Source organism: Uranotaenia lowii, chromosome 2 (assembly GCF_029784155.1).
Source record: "Uranotaenia lowii strain MFRU-FL chromosome 2, ASM2978415v1, whole genome shotgun sequence".
Lineage (NCBI taxonomy): Eukaryota > Metazoa > Arthropoda > Insecta > Diptera > Culicidae > Uranotaenia > Uranotaenia lowii.
This window is the reverse complement of record NC_073692.1, coordinates 225,594,822-225,607,880: the sequence shown is the minus strand read 5'-3', so window position 1 is coordinate 225,607,880 and position 13,059 is coordinate 225,594,822. Positions and strand designations below refer to the sequence as shown.

The 13,059-nt window shown below is 37.3% G+C and overlaps 1 protein-coding gene across 4 annotated transcripts in view; it reads right to left on the bottom strand.

The window, feature by feature from the left end:
* The window catches only part of LOC129744301 (sodium/potassium-transporting ATPase subunit beta-2-like), a 120,985-nt gene that overhangs the window by 8,172 nt on the left and 99,754 nt on the right, over positions 1-13,059 (bottom strand). For all 4 annotated transcript variants that reach the window (XM_055736764.1, XM_055736765.1, XM_055736766.1 and 1 more), the window contains exon 4: positions 7,390-7,509. In XM_055736764.1, the coding sequence (XP_055592739.1) occupies positions 7,390-7,509 (120 nt within the window). The remainder of the gene's footprint in view (positions 1-7,389; positions 7,510-13,059) is intronic.

The window sequence follows — 13,059 nt, the reverse complement described above, 5'->3', positions numbered from 1 at the left end:
GAAGTCAAATTTAAGATTATCATTCAATTATGTTTTGGGGTGTAGATATAAGTGAATGGAAACTAAAACTATAATGAAAAAGATATTTAGAGAGATATTTTTTAAAGTTATCGACCTTACATTATTCCCAGCATTTTTGATCAAAAAAATGAATCGATCAGTAAAGGTTGGAATTTCATAAAAATTAAATCTTGTTTATAAAATGGAGGCATAAATATGTGCGAACACGAATAACTCTTGCAAGGTTCATCCGATTTGCATGTAAATTGTTTTGTTGTTTTCGTCTTTGCGTGGAGAAAAACACAACGGAGAGATAATTTTGAAAATGTTTTTGTAGAATTTTTAAGTTAATTTTAAGTTTTTATTCATATCACATGGCACTCAAATTTCAGGGAGGAGGCCATGACTTGTTGGCCGCATCGGACGCGTTTTTTTCGTTCTCCGTCTGTGGGAATATTATTAAAATAATTGTTTAAAACTAACTTTCAAATGGGAAAATTCATAGAACTAAACCGCTGCGATCATTAAAGTGATTTAGTTTTTCTAGTAGAAATATTGTAGAATTCAGTGTTCTTGGAGAGAACAGGAAATGATTGTGGAATTCAAAGTAAAAATCAAAACGGTTTAAGCGCGCATGTTTTTTCCATTCCTGTTTCAATATTCACTTTCGGAGATAAAAGTGTTATCAAGTGAAAATTAATAGTTATGTGAAGTAATATCAACGTATGACCCTAGTGATATGCAGTGGATAAACTTAAAAGTAGCCTCCCTAAAAGGCGATGTTTGGCGTCAAAATTGTGTTAACAAATTGGCCTATGCAAAACTGAACTGCAAAAATGAAGTGCGAGTTTTTTTTTTCAAATTGGATGAAACTGATCTAAAGCTTTGAGATTAGTTAAAAGTAGCTCAAATAAAAATTCTATCATTGGCGTGCAGAGAACTTTCTTATGGTCGTGCCTAATATTTTTTTTATTATTTATGTTTTCGCGCACGTGCATGGGAGGCGGGTTGGATTTGAATGCTAAACTGCTGCGATAGGAAATAAATTGATACATAACTGAGGCACACGCAGACTTTTGCTTTGTGATGTGAATCTACAAAAAACTGCTGAAACCTCATGATGGCTTAAAGATAAGTATCCTTTGATTTCATTACTTTTCAATAAAAAAAATATTTTAAAAGTGATTCTTTAAAAATATAATAGCTAAACTCTAATCAAGGGGATTGGTGGGCATTGTATTATTTTTATAAAAGTTTTCCCGAGGGAAGGGAATTTGGGAACATTAATTATGTTTTTTTGTTCTTGTAATGTTTCTTTTCAAGAGTGAGCAAAGGCGCTATATCCAAGGTCAAAGACCAGAAATGATAGTGCATCGAAATCCAAAACTCTAAATTCTAACTATTATGGGAGAGTGGGGAATCATGGGCCACTTTTTTTCGTTGTTCCATAACTTCATTATTGTAAAAGATAAAATGAAAATAAAAAATGGTAAGGTTTTCTTCATTTTCAAGGTATCATAAGGTATTTTTTTTTTTAATTTTAATAAGTTATTTTCCCCTAATTCTGACTGTTTGAAAAAAAGCAATATTTTTTGGATTTTGAAAAATGGTGGGGAATCGTGGGCCAGCAAATCCAAATTGACCAAATTACATGTGAAGTTTATGAGTTGACCCAAAACTGTGATTTCCTACTTCAGTTCGTTATTTTAAAGCAATTTCAGATGATGAAATAAAAAAGAGAGCTGTGTATGATCGCAAAGAATCCAAAACATAGCTCGCGAACGTTTTGGCAAATTTCTTATATAAGATGGACAAAATATTTTTCATAACTCTTCATTTGGCATAAGAAAACTATAGGAAAACAGATAGGAAAAACGTATTTTAAGTTCTGAATGTGTAAGAAAACATAAAAATATAGGTGATTCAAGATAAGTGGCCCACGATTCCCCACAAGCTATGATTTGCTAATTGGTTGCGTTTGTGTGACTTATTGATGTTTCATCAAAAATTCCTTTTCCACTTGAAAGATCATGACAAAACTAAGATCATAAGCGTATGAGCATATTTTTGTTATGCTCTTTAGGGTCCCCATCGATGAAATTAGCGGGTGTATTTTTAATTATGAGAGTAAATTTTTCTCACTTTTTTTTAAATCTTGATAAATAAAAGAAGCATATGATGCGTATTTAAGTCAACAACACATGGAAATATATGCTCACGCAAAGCGACGACGATGACAGTTGGTTCGAGATTTTTATCTCAATACACTTCTGAGATATTAAAAGTGGCCCACGTTTCCCCATGGCCCACGATACCCCACTCTCCCCTACAAATTAAGAATAAAGAGTTGTAATGTCGCAAACCATTATTATTTCATTTGAAAAATCTTATCAAACTTCTTATCGCTGATTGTACCAAGAACAGTAAAAGTAACCTGACAATTTAGTTATTGATTGTATAGTGTTCTAGGTTTATTAACATTAAAAATCTTTAAAAAAAATTAATCTGGAAAATCCGAAGTAAAAAATAATCATTGCATAGCATAGCATAGCATAGCATAGAGTGACTACACACTACACACATCTTGCATTGGCTGATACACGAGGATATTACGATGCAAAAAGACATGGTAAAAATAATTTTGCACAAATTTGCGCCTTTTGCTCTTCGAAAATTCTTCATTGTCGACTTGAAAACTCATGATGAACTATTGTTTTTTTCTGATTTTTTTTTAACCTAATGGTTAAGAAGTATAAGATAAGATGATCGAGAATAACGTCCAGATCGTTGGTTTGGTCCACCCGAGAAATGATTCCGTCTCCAAGAACGTACTCCGCACAAAGAGGGTGTCGCTTACGTGAGAATGATACGAACGAGCATTACTGCGATTCAGAGGCAGGCAATTCATGTCACACCACTGAGCAAACACATTGAACTGCTGCTGCAGGAAATTGGTGTCCTCTTGGCTGTTTATGGTGTGAAGGAGTTTCAGGTCGTCGGCATATGCAAGTTTTTTTGCAGTCAAGGAGCGAGAGTACGTCATTAAAATATATCAAGAAAATTAGTGGTCCTAAATGACTTCCATGAGGCACACCGGAGCAGGCAAGAAAATGATTTGAAAAGGAGTCACCAATACGAACGGATAACTTTCGACCTGTTAAGTAACTGTGGAACCAGTGCAGAAGGGATCCACAGAAACCCAGACGTTCGAGCTTTGCGATAGCGATATCGATACCTTGTCGAATGCAGCAGAAAGGTCAGTATATATGGCGTCAGTTTGGGTTTTCCTAGCAAAACTGTCTTGCACAAAAGATGTGAAGGTGAGTAAGTTAGTAGTCGTGGATCGTTTAGGCGTGCAATCGTGTTGATCATTGAAAAGTTGGTGCTTGAAGAACGAATTAATGGGATCCAAGATAACCAATTCAAACAATTTGGCTATCGCGCATATAGCTGAAATTCCGCAGTAGTTGTTAACATCTCTCTTGTCATCCTTCTTGTGAACAGGAAACATTTAGGCTTCCTTCCACAGTAAGGGAAAGATTCCAACATCCAGCGATGTATGGAAAATATGCCGAATAGGAAACAGCAAAAGTGGCATAAAACGCTTCAAAAAAGTAGCAGGTATACCATCCGGGCCCATAGATGTAGAGTTTTTCAGCTTAGCTGTCGCTTTCGATATGGTTGCATCGTCGAATATGATACCGTTAAAAGAAAAACCTATAGGCATAGTGAACCTGTATATAAGAGAAGTGACATCTGAAACACAAAATTCCAATCGAGCACAGGAACTGTCAAAATCGATTCCAATCGATCCGAGCATTTTGTCGCAGAGCTTTTACCTTTCTTATTGAAAACTCAACCAAGGAAGGTATTGTGATTGTTGTTATAGTTCAAACAGATAATTTTTTAGCTGGTCATATGAATTTATGATACGGTGCAATTTGTTTCAATGTTTTGGTGAATCGTGTTTCTAGTTAAAAAACTAACTGATTATTAACGAAATTCAAGTCATTCATACTGTTTATCGCGATCCTTCGGGCATCGAGTTCAATGTTGTTTTGTTGGATTGTTCGTGCGTTCACTTTAGAGCTTGAACATCGAGCCAGAAAACAGTGCTGGGGATTTTTTTGTCCAAGATTTCGACGATGTTGCCACATATTTTATTTTAAGAGGGATCAGATGTCGCTTCTCTTATATGAAGGTTCACTATATAGGCAATATATTTCTCACAGCTCTAGCCAGTTGCTCAGGAGAAACGGATCCAGTTGTAAAAATGCTAGAGAACTTCTCGGCAAATAGATCACAAATTTCGGGATCAAAGTTCACTGTGTCGCTATTCAGGAACATGTGAGACGGAAGCCCTGATCAGCCCATATTTGATAAACGGTCTAATATGCCATTTTTTTCAAAATGGAAAAAATTGTGCCATTTGATAGCTTATACTCTATTTAATATCCCTACTTCATTCATTTTTCAAAAAATACATTGGTGAAGGCATACAACCCTAAAGAAAATTTGTCTAATGTACAATATATTTGATAAATTGTCTAATGTGCATGATGTGTTGAATCACTATAGAAAGTTTTTCTAATCTCTTCTTGTTGTGATCTTGTGGCTTGATGGTTATCGGCGTGAGCAAGTGCAACAATATTTGTATGCACATCAGGCAAATTTAGAGATATTTGTCAATTTTTGTTCACGTTATATTTGATAAAGTGGCTACTGAGATTGAAATTATTTTTTTTTATAAATTTATATAAATCTAAATTTGCAATTTAACTCAACCGCCTATGTCCTACACCTATGATGATTGTTATGCACATTAGTTTACTTTATTTGGAGTATTAGGATGCAAAAAAAAAAAAGTTAAAACATTTATTTGCGTTTTTCTCGCATTGGTGTTCATGGCACATTAAACCGTTTATCAAATATGGGCAGTGATTCTGTCCGCTGATTTTTCACTTGCTTCCAAAAAGATTTCGGACTGCTCTTGAAATTCTGTTGTAACCGATTAATATAATTCTGGTAGCAACGCTTACTGGTTTTCTAATAGCCAGAATTCAATTTACGATAATTGTCCTTAGTGTAGAGAGACTTGTGCTTGTTGTAGTTGCGTAGTGCACGCTGCTTAGCCCTCTTAAGTCTCCAAAGACTTCCAGTAACTCAGGGGGTCCGTAGATTGGTAGCCGTACTGCGTTTCGGCACATGACGATCGATGATATAATTCAGGATGTTCGCAAACGTCTCTGCAGCTGTATTGGGATCAGAGAAATCGAGCTCAGCCTCCAAATCCACGGATTGCAGGACGAGGGATATATCTTCGAAGTCAACGTTCTTAAAATCGTGATAGAAGGATGCGATTTTTTCTTCTGAGCCGTGTATTTTTGTGTTATCGAGTGAAATCACTAAGGCTGGATGATGCGGGACAGTTTTAACAAGAGGAGCAGGAGCAGATTCAATCGCCGGATTCTTGATCCCTTCGTTCACGAAGCATTTTCAATTTTGTTGATCTGTCGAAGAGTCGCGGTACTCAAGGAGTCTAAGAAGATGTTGGAGGATGCCGAGAATGAAGAACGTATTGTAATTGTATGGATATAGTTTTAGAGTTATTTTTCTGGTCATTCTTTAATAATTTTTGGTTATTTAAAAACACGGTTCTATGAGAAACATGTGTAGAATAAATGGCTAAAAACCTTATCAAATGGTTAAGTTTGATTAAAAAAACAGAACATAGGCAAAGTGGGAGGACCTAAAGAATCACATGAAGGTAAAATTTTGATATGTTTTTGAGGCCAAAAAATATTGAGAAATGTTTATAACTTTTGCCCCTAAATGTATGCAGCATAATTGTTCATCGTTTGAGTATATTTGTTTTTGAAAGAAAACGATAAAAAAAAATCAAATGAGTCCAAACATAAAGTTACTGTTATTGATGTTTCAAGCCTTCTGTACTAATTGGCATCAAAACAATAATTTTGAAGATGTTGAGATACGTAAAAACCAAAGTTACCCCGAAACATGAAATCTGGTTCAGTAACAAACATTCAGTTATAGCCACTAATGTCGTTTGAATATTTAGCTATCAAAAAAAAAGTGATCAATGTTCCCTCAGTTTTCGGTACCAAATTTCCATCCAAATGTGTTACTCTTCACACCCTTAGACTTAATTCTCAAAAGAGCGAAGAATAAACAAAGTCTAATTTTTAGTTCGTATGAATTATTTTTAGTTCTAATGAATAAAAGCAAAGAAATGAAAAAAGCCAAAAATTCACACCAAGTACCTATTTCTACAATATAAGACCAAGCCCACCGCAAGTTGCTATTTCGGTTGGTATTTTAGATGTTTTGATTGGTTGCGTTTTTAACTACTTACTTATTTTCGCACCCATTGTTGCGATCCAGGTAAATATTTGTGTTTGTTTATTTTCTGATAGCGACTACCGGCTGCGTTGCTACCGGGTTGCTACATAAACGCATCCTGTAACAACCTACTGCTCGAATGCTATTTCTCGAATCAAGTTAGCGACTGTTGGTGCGATGATAGGTTGATAGATATGTTGCTGAATGTACTCGATTCGAGGTTTAGCAACCGTTGGTGGGCATGGTCTAAGACCAAGCCCACCGCAAGTTGCTATTTCGGTCGGTATTTTAGACGCTTTGATTGGTTACGTTTTCATCTACTTACTTATTTTCGCACCCATTGTTGCGATCCAGGTTGGTATTTGTGTTTGTTTATTTTCTTATACCGACTACTGGCTGCGTTGCTACCGGGTTGCTACATAAACGCATCCTGTAACAACCTACTGCTCGAATGCTATTTCTCGAATCAAGTTAGCAACTGTTGGTGCGATGACGGGTTGATAAATATGTTGCTGAATGTACTCGATTCGAGGTTTAGCAACCATTGGTGGGCCTGGTCTAAGTGACTCAAAAACAAATTTAAAGCTTTAAAATCTCGACGAAAAAACTAGTTCTGAATTATCTAAATACGCTTGCTGTCGTAAAAATCTTTATTGACTTGAAATTACGTGGTCAGGCATGGTGTCCAAAATACACATTCACTCGAGTAGGCTCACCGAAACAGATCATTAATCTTGTCCGCTCATTCCAATCGATCTGGACGGTTGCAAATGCCATTTCCTATTTCCCATCTTTGCTGGCACCGGTACTGAATGACGTGAAAATTCAAGTGCCAATATTCGGTAGGAATCTTCCCAAATCATCATCAGCAGTTCGAAAAAAAAAAAGAAAAACACTCCTTCACATCAACGCTGATGAGAACGTTTAATTACCGTTTGGTAGTTCCTCCCGCATTTTTCCTCCGGCTAGACAACCCTGATGTTTTGGTCGTAAAATAATCCCTTTAACTCCGAATGGAGTGAAACTTACCTTCGAGGAAATCGTCCAAAGCGTCGGTCCACTGTTTGTAGTTTTTCTCCTCGGTGCCCTTGTACCAGATCAGGGTACTTTCGACGTTGTCCTCAGATGGAAGCGGACGGAAGCCCAAACCTGAAGGTAGAAAAAATGGGAAACAGTTATTAGCAGAAATTGACAGAAAACATTGATTGAAAACTGATTTTTTTTCGAGTAAAATATATATCTTCATTTTGAAAACTATTCTTCGAAAAGTAACTCGTCAGCCAAGGGTTCAAGGCGTTCAAGGCATATAGATCTTCTTCTATGCTTTTCTATGCGAAGGGGTGATGATTGATTTCTCGCGTTTATTTCTAGATAAATAAGGAATACGCGTTGTAGTGTAAACAATTGTAAATGGTTAGGTTTGTGTTATAAATTATTCTGCAAACAAGAAACTACGCTTTAAGGTGCTGTATCATGAGTTAGCTTCGCTAAATGCTACATCGTAATGTAAATAAAGGTGAGCCACGGTTTTTTTCTTTAAAGTGATTGAAGTTTATTCAGAGAACTACTGAATTATTCAATCGAAGGAAGATGACAAAAGATGCATGCTCAACTTGATATCCGACCCTAATAAATAACACACAAATAAAATTGAAAGATCTATAAAATGTCCATAATCTTGAAACCGAGATGACACACCTTATTTCAAATAAAATTTTGGTCTCATTAAGCCAAAACGCCAGATCGCTACTAATTGACGCCAGCAGGTGTCGAATTCTCCTTCATTATTACCCATATCTGTCACTCGAAACACGCGACTCGCTATCACGTGCCCGAGCTTCGAAATACTCGCAAAGGGATGGGCAAACGTTTTTCTAATTGAGTGTGAAATTGTATACTTAACCTCATTTTTGTGACATTTGATCAGCATCATCATGGGTGCTCATCAAGAGGAGAGATAACAGAAATCGAACTTCACAAACCAACACCAAGTGAGTGCAGTTGTTTCTCTATTAACTGAAGTGGATAGGCAGATTTACTGCTGCCCGGTTCCACATTATCTGGAAATGGGCTTTCAACCCATCTACATAGCTGCATTCGTTAGAAGTTGCATTTCAACCGGCACGTACGTACACTGCCGGCCAAAAGTTTGGGATCACCCACTAAAAAACATGCAAATTTTGAACGTTCATATCTCAGCCGTCATTGGACATATTGCAAATCTTCTGATCTCATTTGAAAGATAATGAGCAATAGCTATCTCGGAGGTATTTTGCCCAAATATAATGTTTTAGTTTTGAACTTAAAACTTAACCTAAAGTTATAACATTTTCAAAAAACCGCACTCAATATTCAAAGCCGATCATCTCGGGAGAGGGTGGACCAAATCTCAAAATTTGAGTGGCATTAGAATTCCTGTTCTTTACTTCTCAAAACACAATCAAAAAATTTCGAGAAAAAATTTAAGAATGTATTTTTAATTAATAAAATAGACACTTGAGTTATCGTCCAAAAGTTTGGGATCACCTCTTTGTATGGTGAGTTTGGGATCATTCTTATAAAAACATGCAAATTTATTTTATTCATATCTTTCTCATCTAACATTGTATTGCAGATCTGAGGGGTTCATTTGGAAGCTTAGGAATTGTTGTTTTTTAATAAATTCATTCAAAAATTATATTTTAAGGTGAAAACTATAAAAAAAAATCTGGGAACTTTCAAAAAAACAATCAATTTCAGGTGATTTTTTATGGTTACCACTTCAAAATATAATTTTTGAATGAATTTATTAAAAAACAACAATTCCCCAAATGAACCCTTCAGATCTGCAATACGATGTTAGATGAGAAAGATATGAATAAAATAAATTTGCATGTTTTTATAAGAATGATCCCAAACTCACCATCCAAAGAGGTGATCCCAAACTTTTGGACGATAACTCAAGTGTCTATTTTATTAATTAAAAATACATTCTTGAATTTTTTCTCAAAATTTTTTGATTGTGTTTTGAGAAGTAAAGAACAGGAATTCTAATGCCACTCAAATTTTGAGATTTGGTCCACCCTATCCCGAGATGATCGGCATTGAACATAGAGTGCGGTTTTTTGAAAATGTTATAACTTTAGGTTAAGTTTTAAGTTCAAAACTAAAACATTATATTTGGGCAAAATACCTCCGAGATAGCTATTGCTCATTATCTTTCAAATTAGATCAGAAGATTTGCAATATGTCCTAAGACGGCTGAGATATGAACGATCAAAATTTGCATGTTTTTTAGTGGGTGATCCCAAACTTTTGGCCGGTAGTGTAGGTGCGATTATTCACGCTTAGCACGCTAACATATGAGTCACAAAGGTGAGACTCGTTCAGGAATAATGCACAAATCGGTTCAAAACTATCTTGATATTGAGAATTTTACTTCAATGAAATCAAATAGTTTTTTGCTTATAATTGATAGCACATGAAGAAAATAAGGAATAAGCAAATGGCAAACATTTCCAGCTGAGTATCTTAGTTTAACAAACATTGCAGATTTCTAGTATATAACCGATAGTATAGTTCAATTATCTTCGAACCACTATTTTTTTTCTGATAAATCTGATCTGATAAAGATTCAGCCTTAACGTAAAATGTAAGTCTGACTTAGACTTTAACAAATAAATTAGCTTGCTGGAATATCGATCTCGAATTTTTATGCGATCTTTTTGTCGGCGAATTAAGGCCACTCCATTCAATGACAGGGAGCTGAATTGTTTTAAACTGTATTGAAAGATTGTCAAAAATGTAGATTTAAACGAGCCTCTAGTGTCCTGGTTGTAGCTGATTTTTTCTCGCGCTGCCTCTCCAAAGTGAGCTCCATCTGTTTTCCCAAAGATGTAACTTATACTGTGTACTTATCGGTGATTTCAATATGTCAGGCTCGGAATGGTGCCCTTCCCACGGTGCCTTACTGTTCCTAGATCCTATGCCCTTCTATTTTTCGGCTCTTTCCAACATCTTCTACACAGAAAAAAATAACTATTACGTGTCACTGAAAATTGCAACCTTTAAAATAAATCACCTGTAATTAACCAAACCTGTAATTTTCAATTGTTTTCCTTGAAAGTTAACGAAGATTGATTTATTATTACTGCAAATGTCCTGTAAAAATGTTGTACACTCAAAATTAAATGTCACGTAATCATGTTTTCGACCTGTAAAATAACGGTAAATGTCCTGCTCCTTTTTGTTACAGGACATTTGCGTAATTTTACAGGAAATAATTTTTGCTGTGTAGGGCTCTTGTAGCACCGCGACTCTTCGCCAGATCAACAGCTTCGAAAACGAAAACTGCCATATGCTAGACCTCTGCTTCATGAACGAAGGCTTCAGGATTCCGACTATAGATTAAACTCCCGCTTATCACTGTTTTATTGTTTCTCATCACCCAGTTTTAGTGGTCTCACTCGATGTCACTAAAATTTACACTATTTCCTTCTACCAGGACTTCAAAAATGTTGAAAAAGAAGTTATCATCCTCTTCCTGGGTTCCATCGAATGGGAGAACAAGCTCGTTTATTCTAATCCCAATGCTGCCGCTGCGACTTTTTCAAACATACTGAACTACATAATCAACCGCTATGTTCAGAAACGTAGGTCACCTTGCAACCCACGAGCTCCCTGGGTCACTCATCAACTGCGACAATTGAAGACGGCTAAAAATCGTGCTCTTCGGTACTTCAGCAAGCCCAAGTCTTTCTGCGCCAAAGAAGAATACCGCAAGCTGAACACGGTGTACAGAAAAAGCAGTTGGCGTTGCTACCAGAACTGTCTCCACCGGCTACAGCGCAATATAAAGATCAATCCAAGATCTTTCTGGAAGTAGGTACCTCATAAATCAGCGCAAATAATCCGGGCATCCGTCTCAAATGTTCTTGAACGGCTACACAGCGAGCACCGATCCCGAAGTATGCAATCTTTTTGCTGAGAAATTTTCCAGCGTTTCACAACTGCATGGGACCATTTCCTCAGAGCAACTGGATATGGCTCTTAGAAATATCTCAAAGTCCTTTTCAAGGCGACAGTTAAGCTCAAGACACCAGCTATCTTCTTGAACCGTTTCGTGCCACATTTGCTAACTTCTATTAGGCATATTTTTCGAGATTCGCTGGACTTCTCAATCATTCCTTCGCTTTGGAAAAAAGCTTACATGTTCCCTGTTCACAAAAAAAGAGATTAGAGAGATCTAAACAACTACCGTGGAATATCAGCTCTCAGTTCGATAGCCAAACTGTTCGATTTGGTTGTTCAGGACCCGATTTTCTCGTCCTCGAAGCAATACTTTTTCAACGATCTGCACGGATTTTTACCAAAACGATCTTCGACAACAAATCTGCTGACTTTCACATCGCTCGAGAAAGATAGCTTAGCCATGAAGTACCAAACTGAGGCCGCTTATACTGATCTGTCTGCTGCTTTCGATAAAGTAAATCACAATACTGCAGTCGCTAAACTCGAACGCTTAAGATTTTGTGGATCTCAACTGGACAAGTTTCTAAGCTACTTAACGGGACGAAAGCTATCAGTTCAAACTTTTCAAAACAATTCTCCGCTTGTTCAGGTGTGCCTCAGGGAAGTCACTTGGGATTGATAATTTTTTCCATCTATTTTAACGATGTACTCACTCTCCTTGATGACCATAAACTTGCGTATGTCGATGACCTCAAACTTTTCCACACCATGAACTACCAAGACGGCATTGATCTCTGGTAAAAGCAGTTTAACACTTTCGCTCACTGTTGGGACACCAAGTGTGTTGGTCTAACACTGGAGAACACAAGACACAGTCCGGACAAGTATTGCTTTACTCTGGCATACAAGGAGCCCTATGCGGCCCTCGTAAAATAGGAGCCGATAAACGAAACAATAATCGTAGCCAGATTAAAAACACGGTTAAGAAACCTTACTATGGTCCAGTGTTAGCATAGGAAAAGCTTTTTTAATGTCAATTGAACAGCATGCATGGTTAAGAAAATTCCGAAGGGTGACATTCAAATCCATTTAGGCGATTTAAAAGCAAAAATTGGCTACGCATAATGGGGCGCCATCGTCTAGGACAGATGAGCGAAAACGGAGAGCTGTTTGTAGAATTTTGTAGCAACAACAACATGGTGATCGGTGGATCTTCACCCATCGACCAGCACATAAGGTCACTTGGGTATCCCGAGATGGCCGAACAGAAAATCAAATTGACCACATCTGCATCAGCCGAAAATGGAGAAGGAGCCTTCTTGATGTCCGCAACAAGCGAAGCGCAGACATTGCATCTGACCATCACCTCGTCCTTGGCGAGATACGACTGAGAGTTGCGCGTGTCCAACGGCGCGAGGAGAAAGTCGGGTGTCGATACGACGTCCGCCGGTTGGAGAATCCAGAGGTGAAAAGGGCATACGTTGAACAGCTAGAATCCCGAGCCTCGGAGCTGCCGACAGACGGAACAGTCGAAGAACAGTGGTGTGGAATCAAGCCATGGTACTCTCGGTAAAGTTTGTGGAAGACGGAGTGAATGGATGTCGGATGAAACCTGGAGGATGATCGATGATCGGAGAAAGGCGAAAGTCGGAATTGAGCAGGCATGTACCGGGTCAGCCAAAGCAGCCGCCCGCTTACGATATGTGGAGCTGGAAAAGGCAGTTAAACGAGCTTGTAGACGAGACAAGA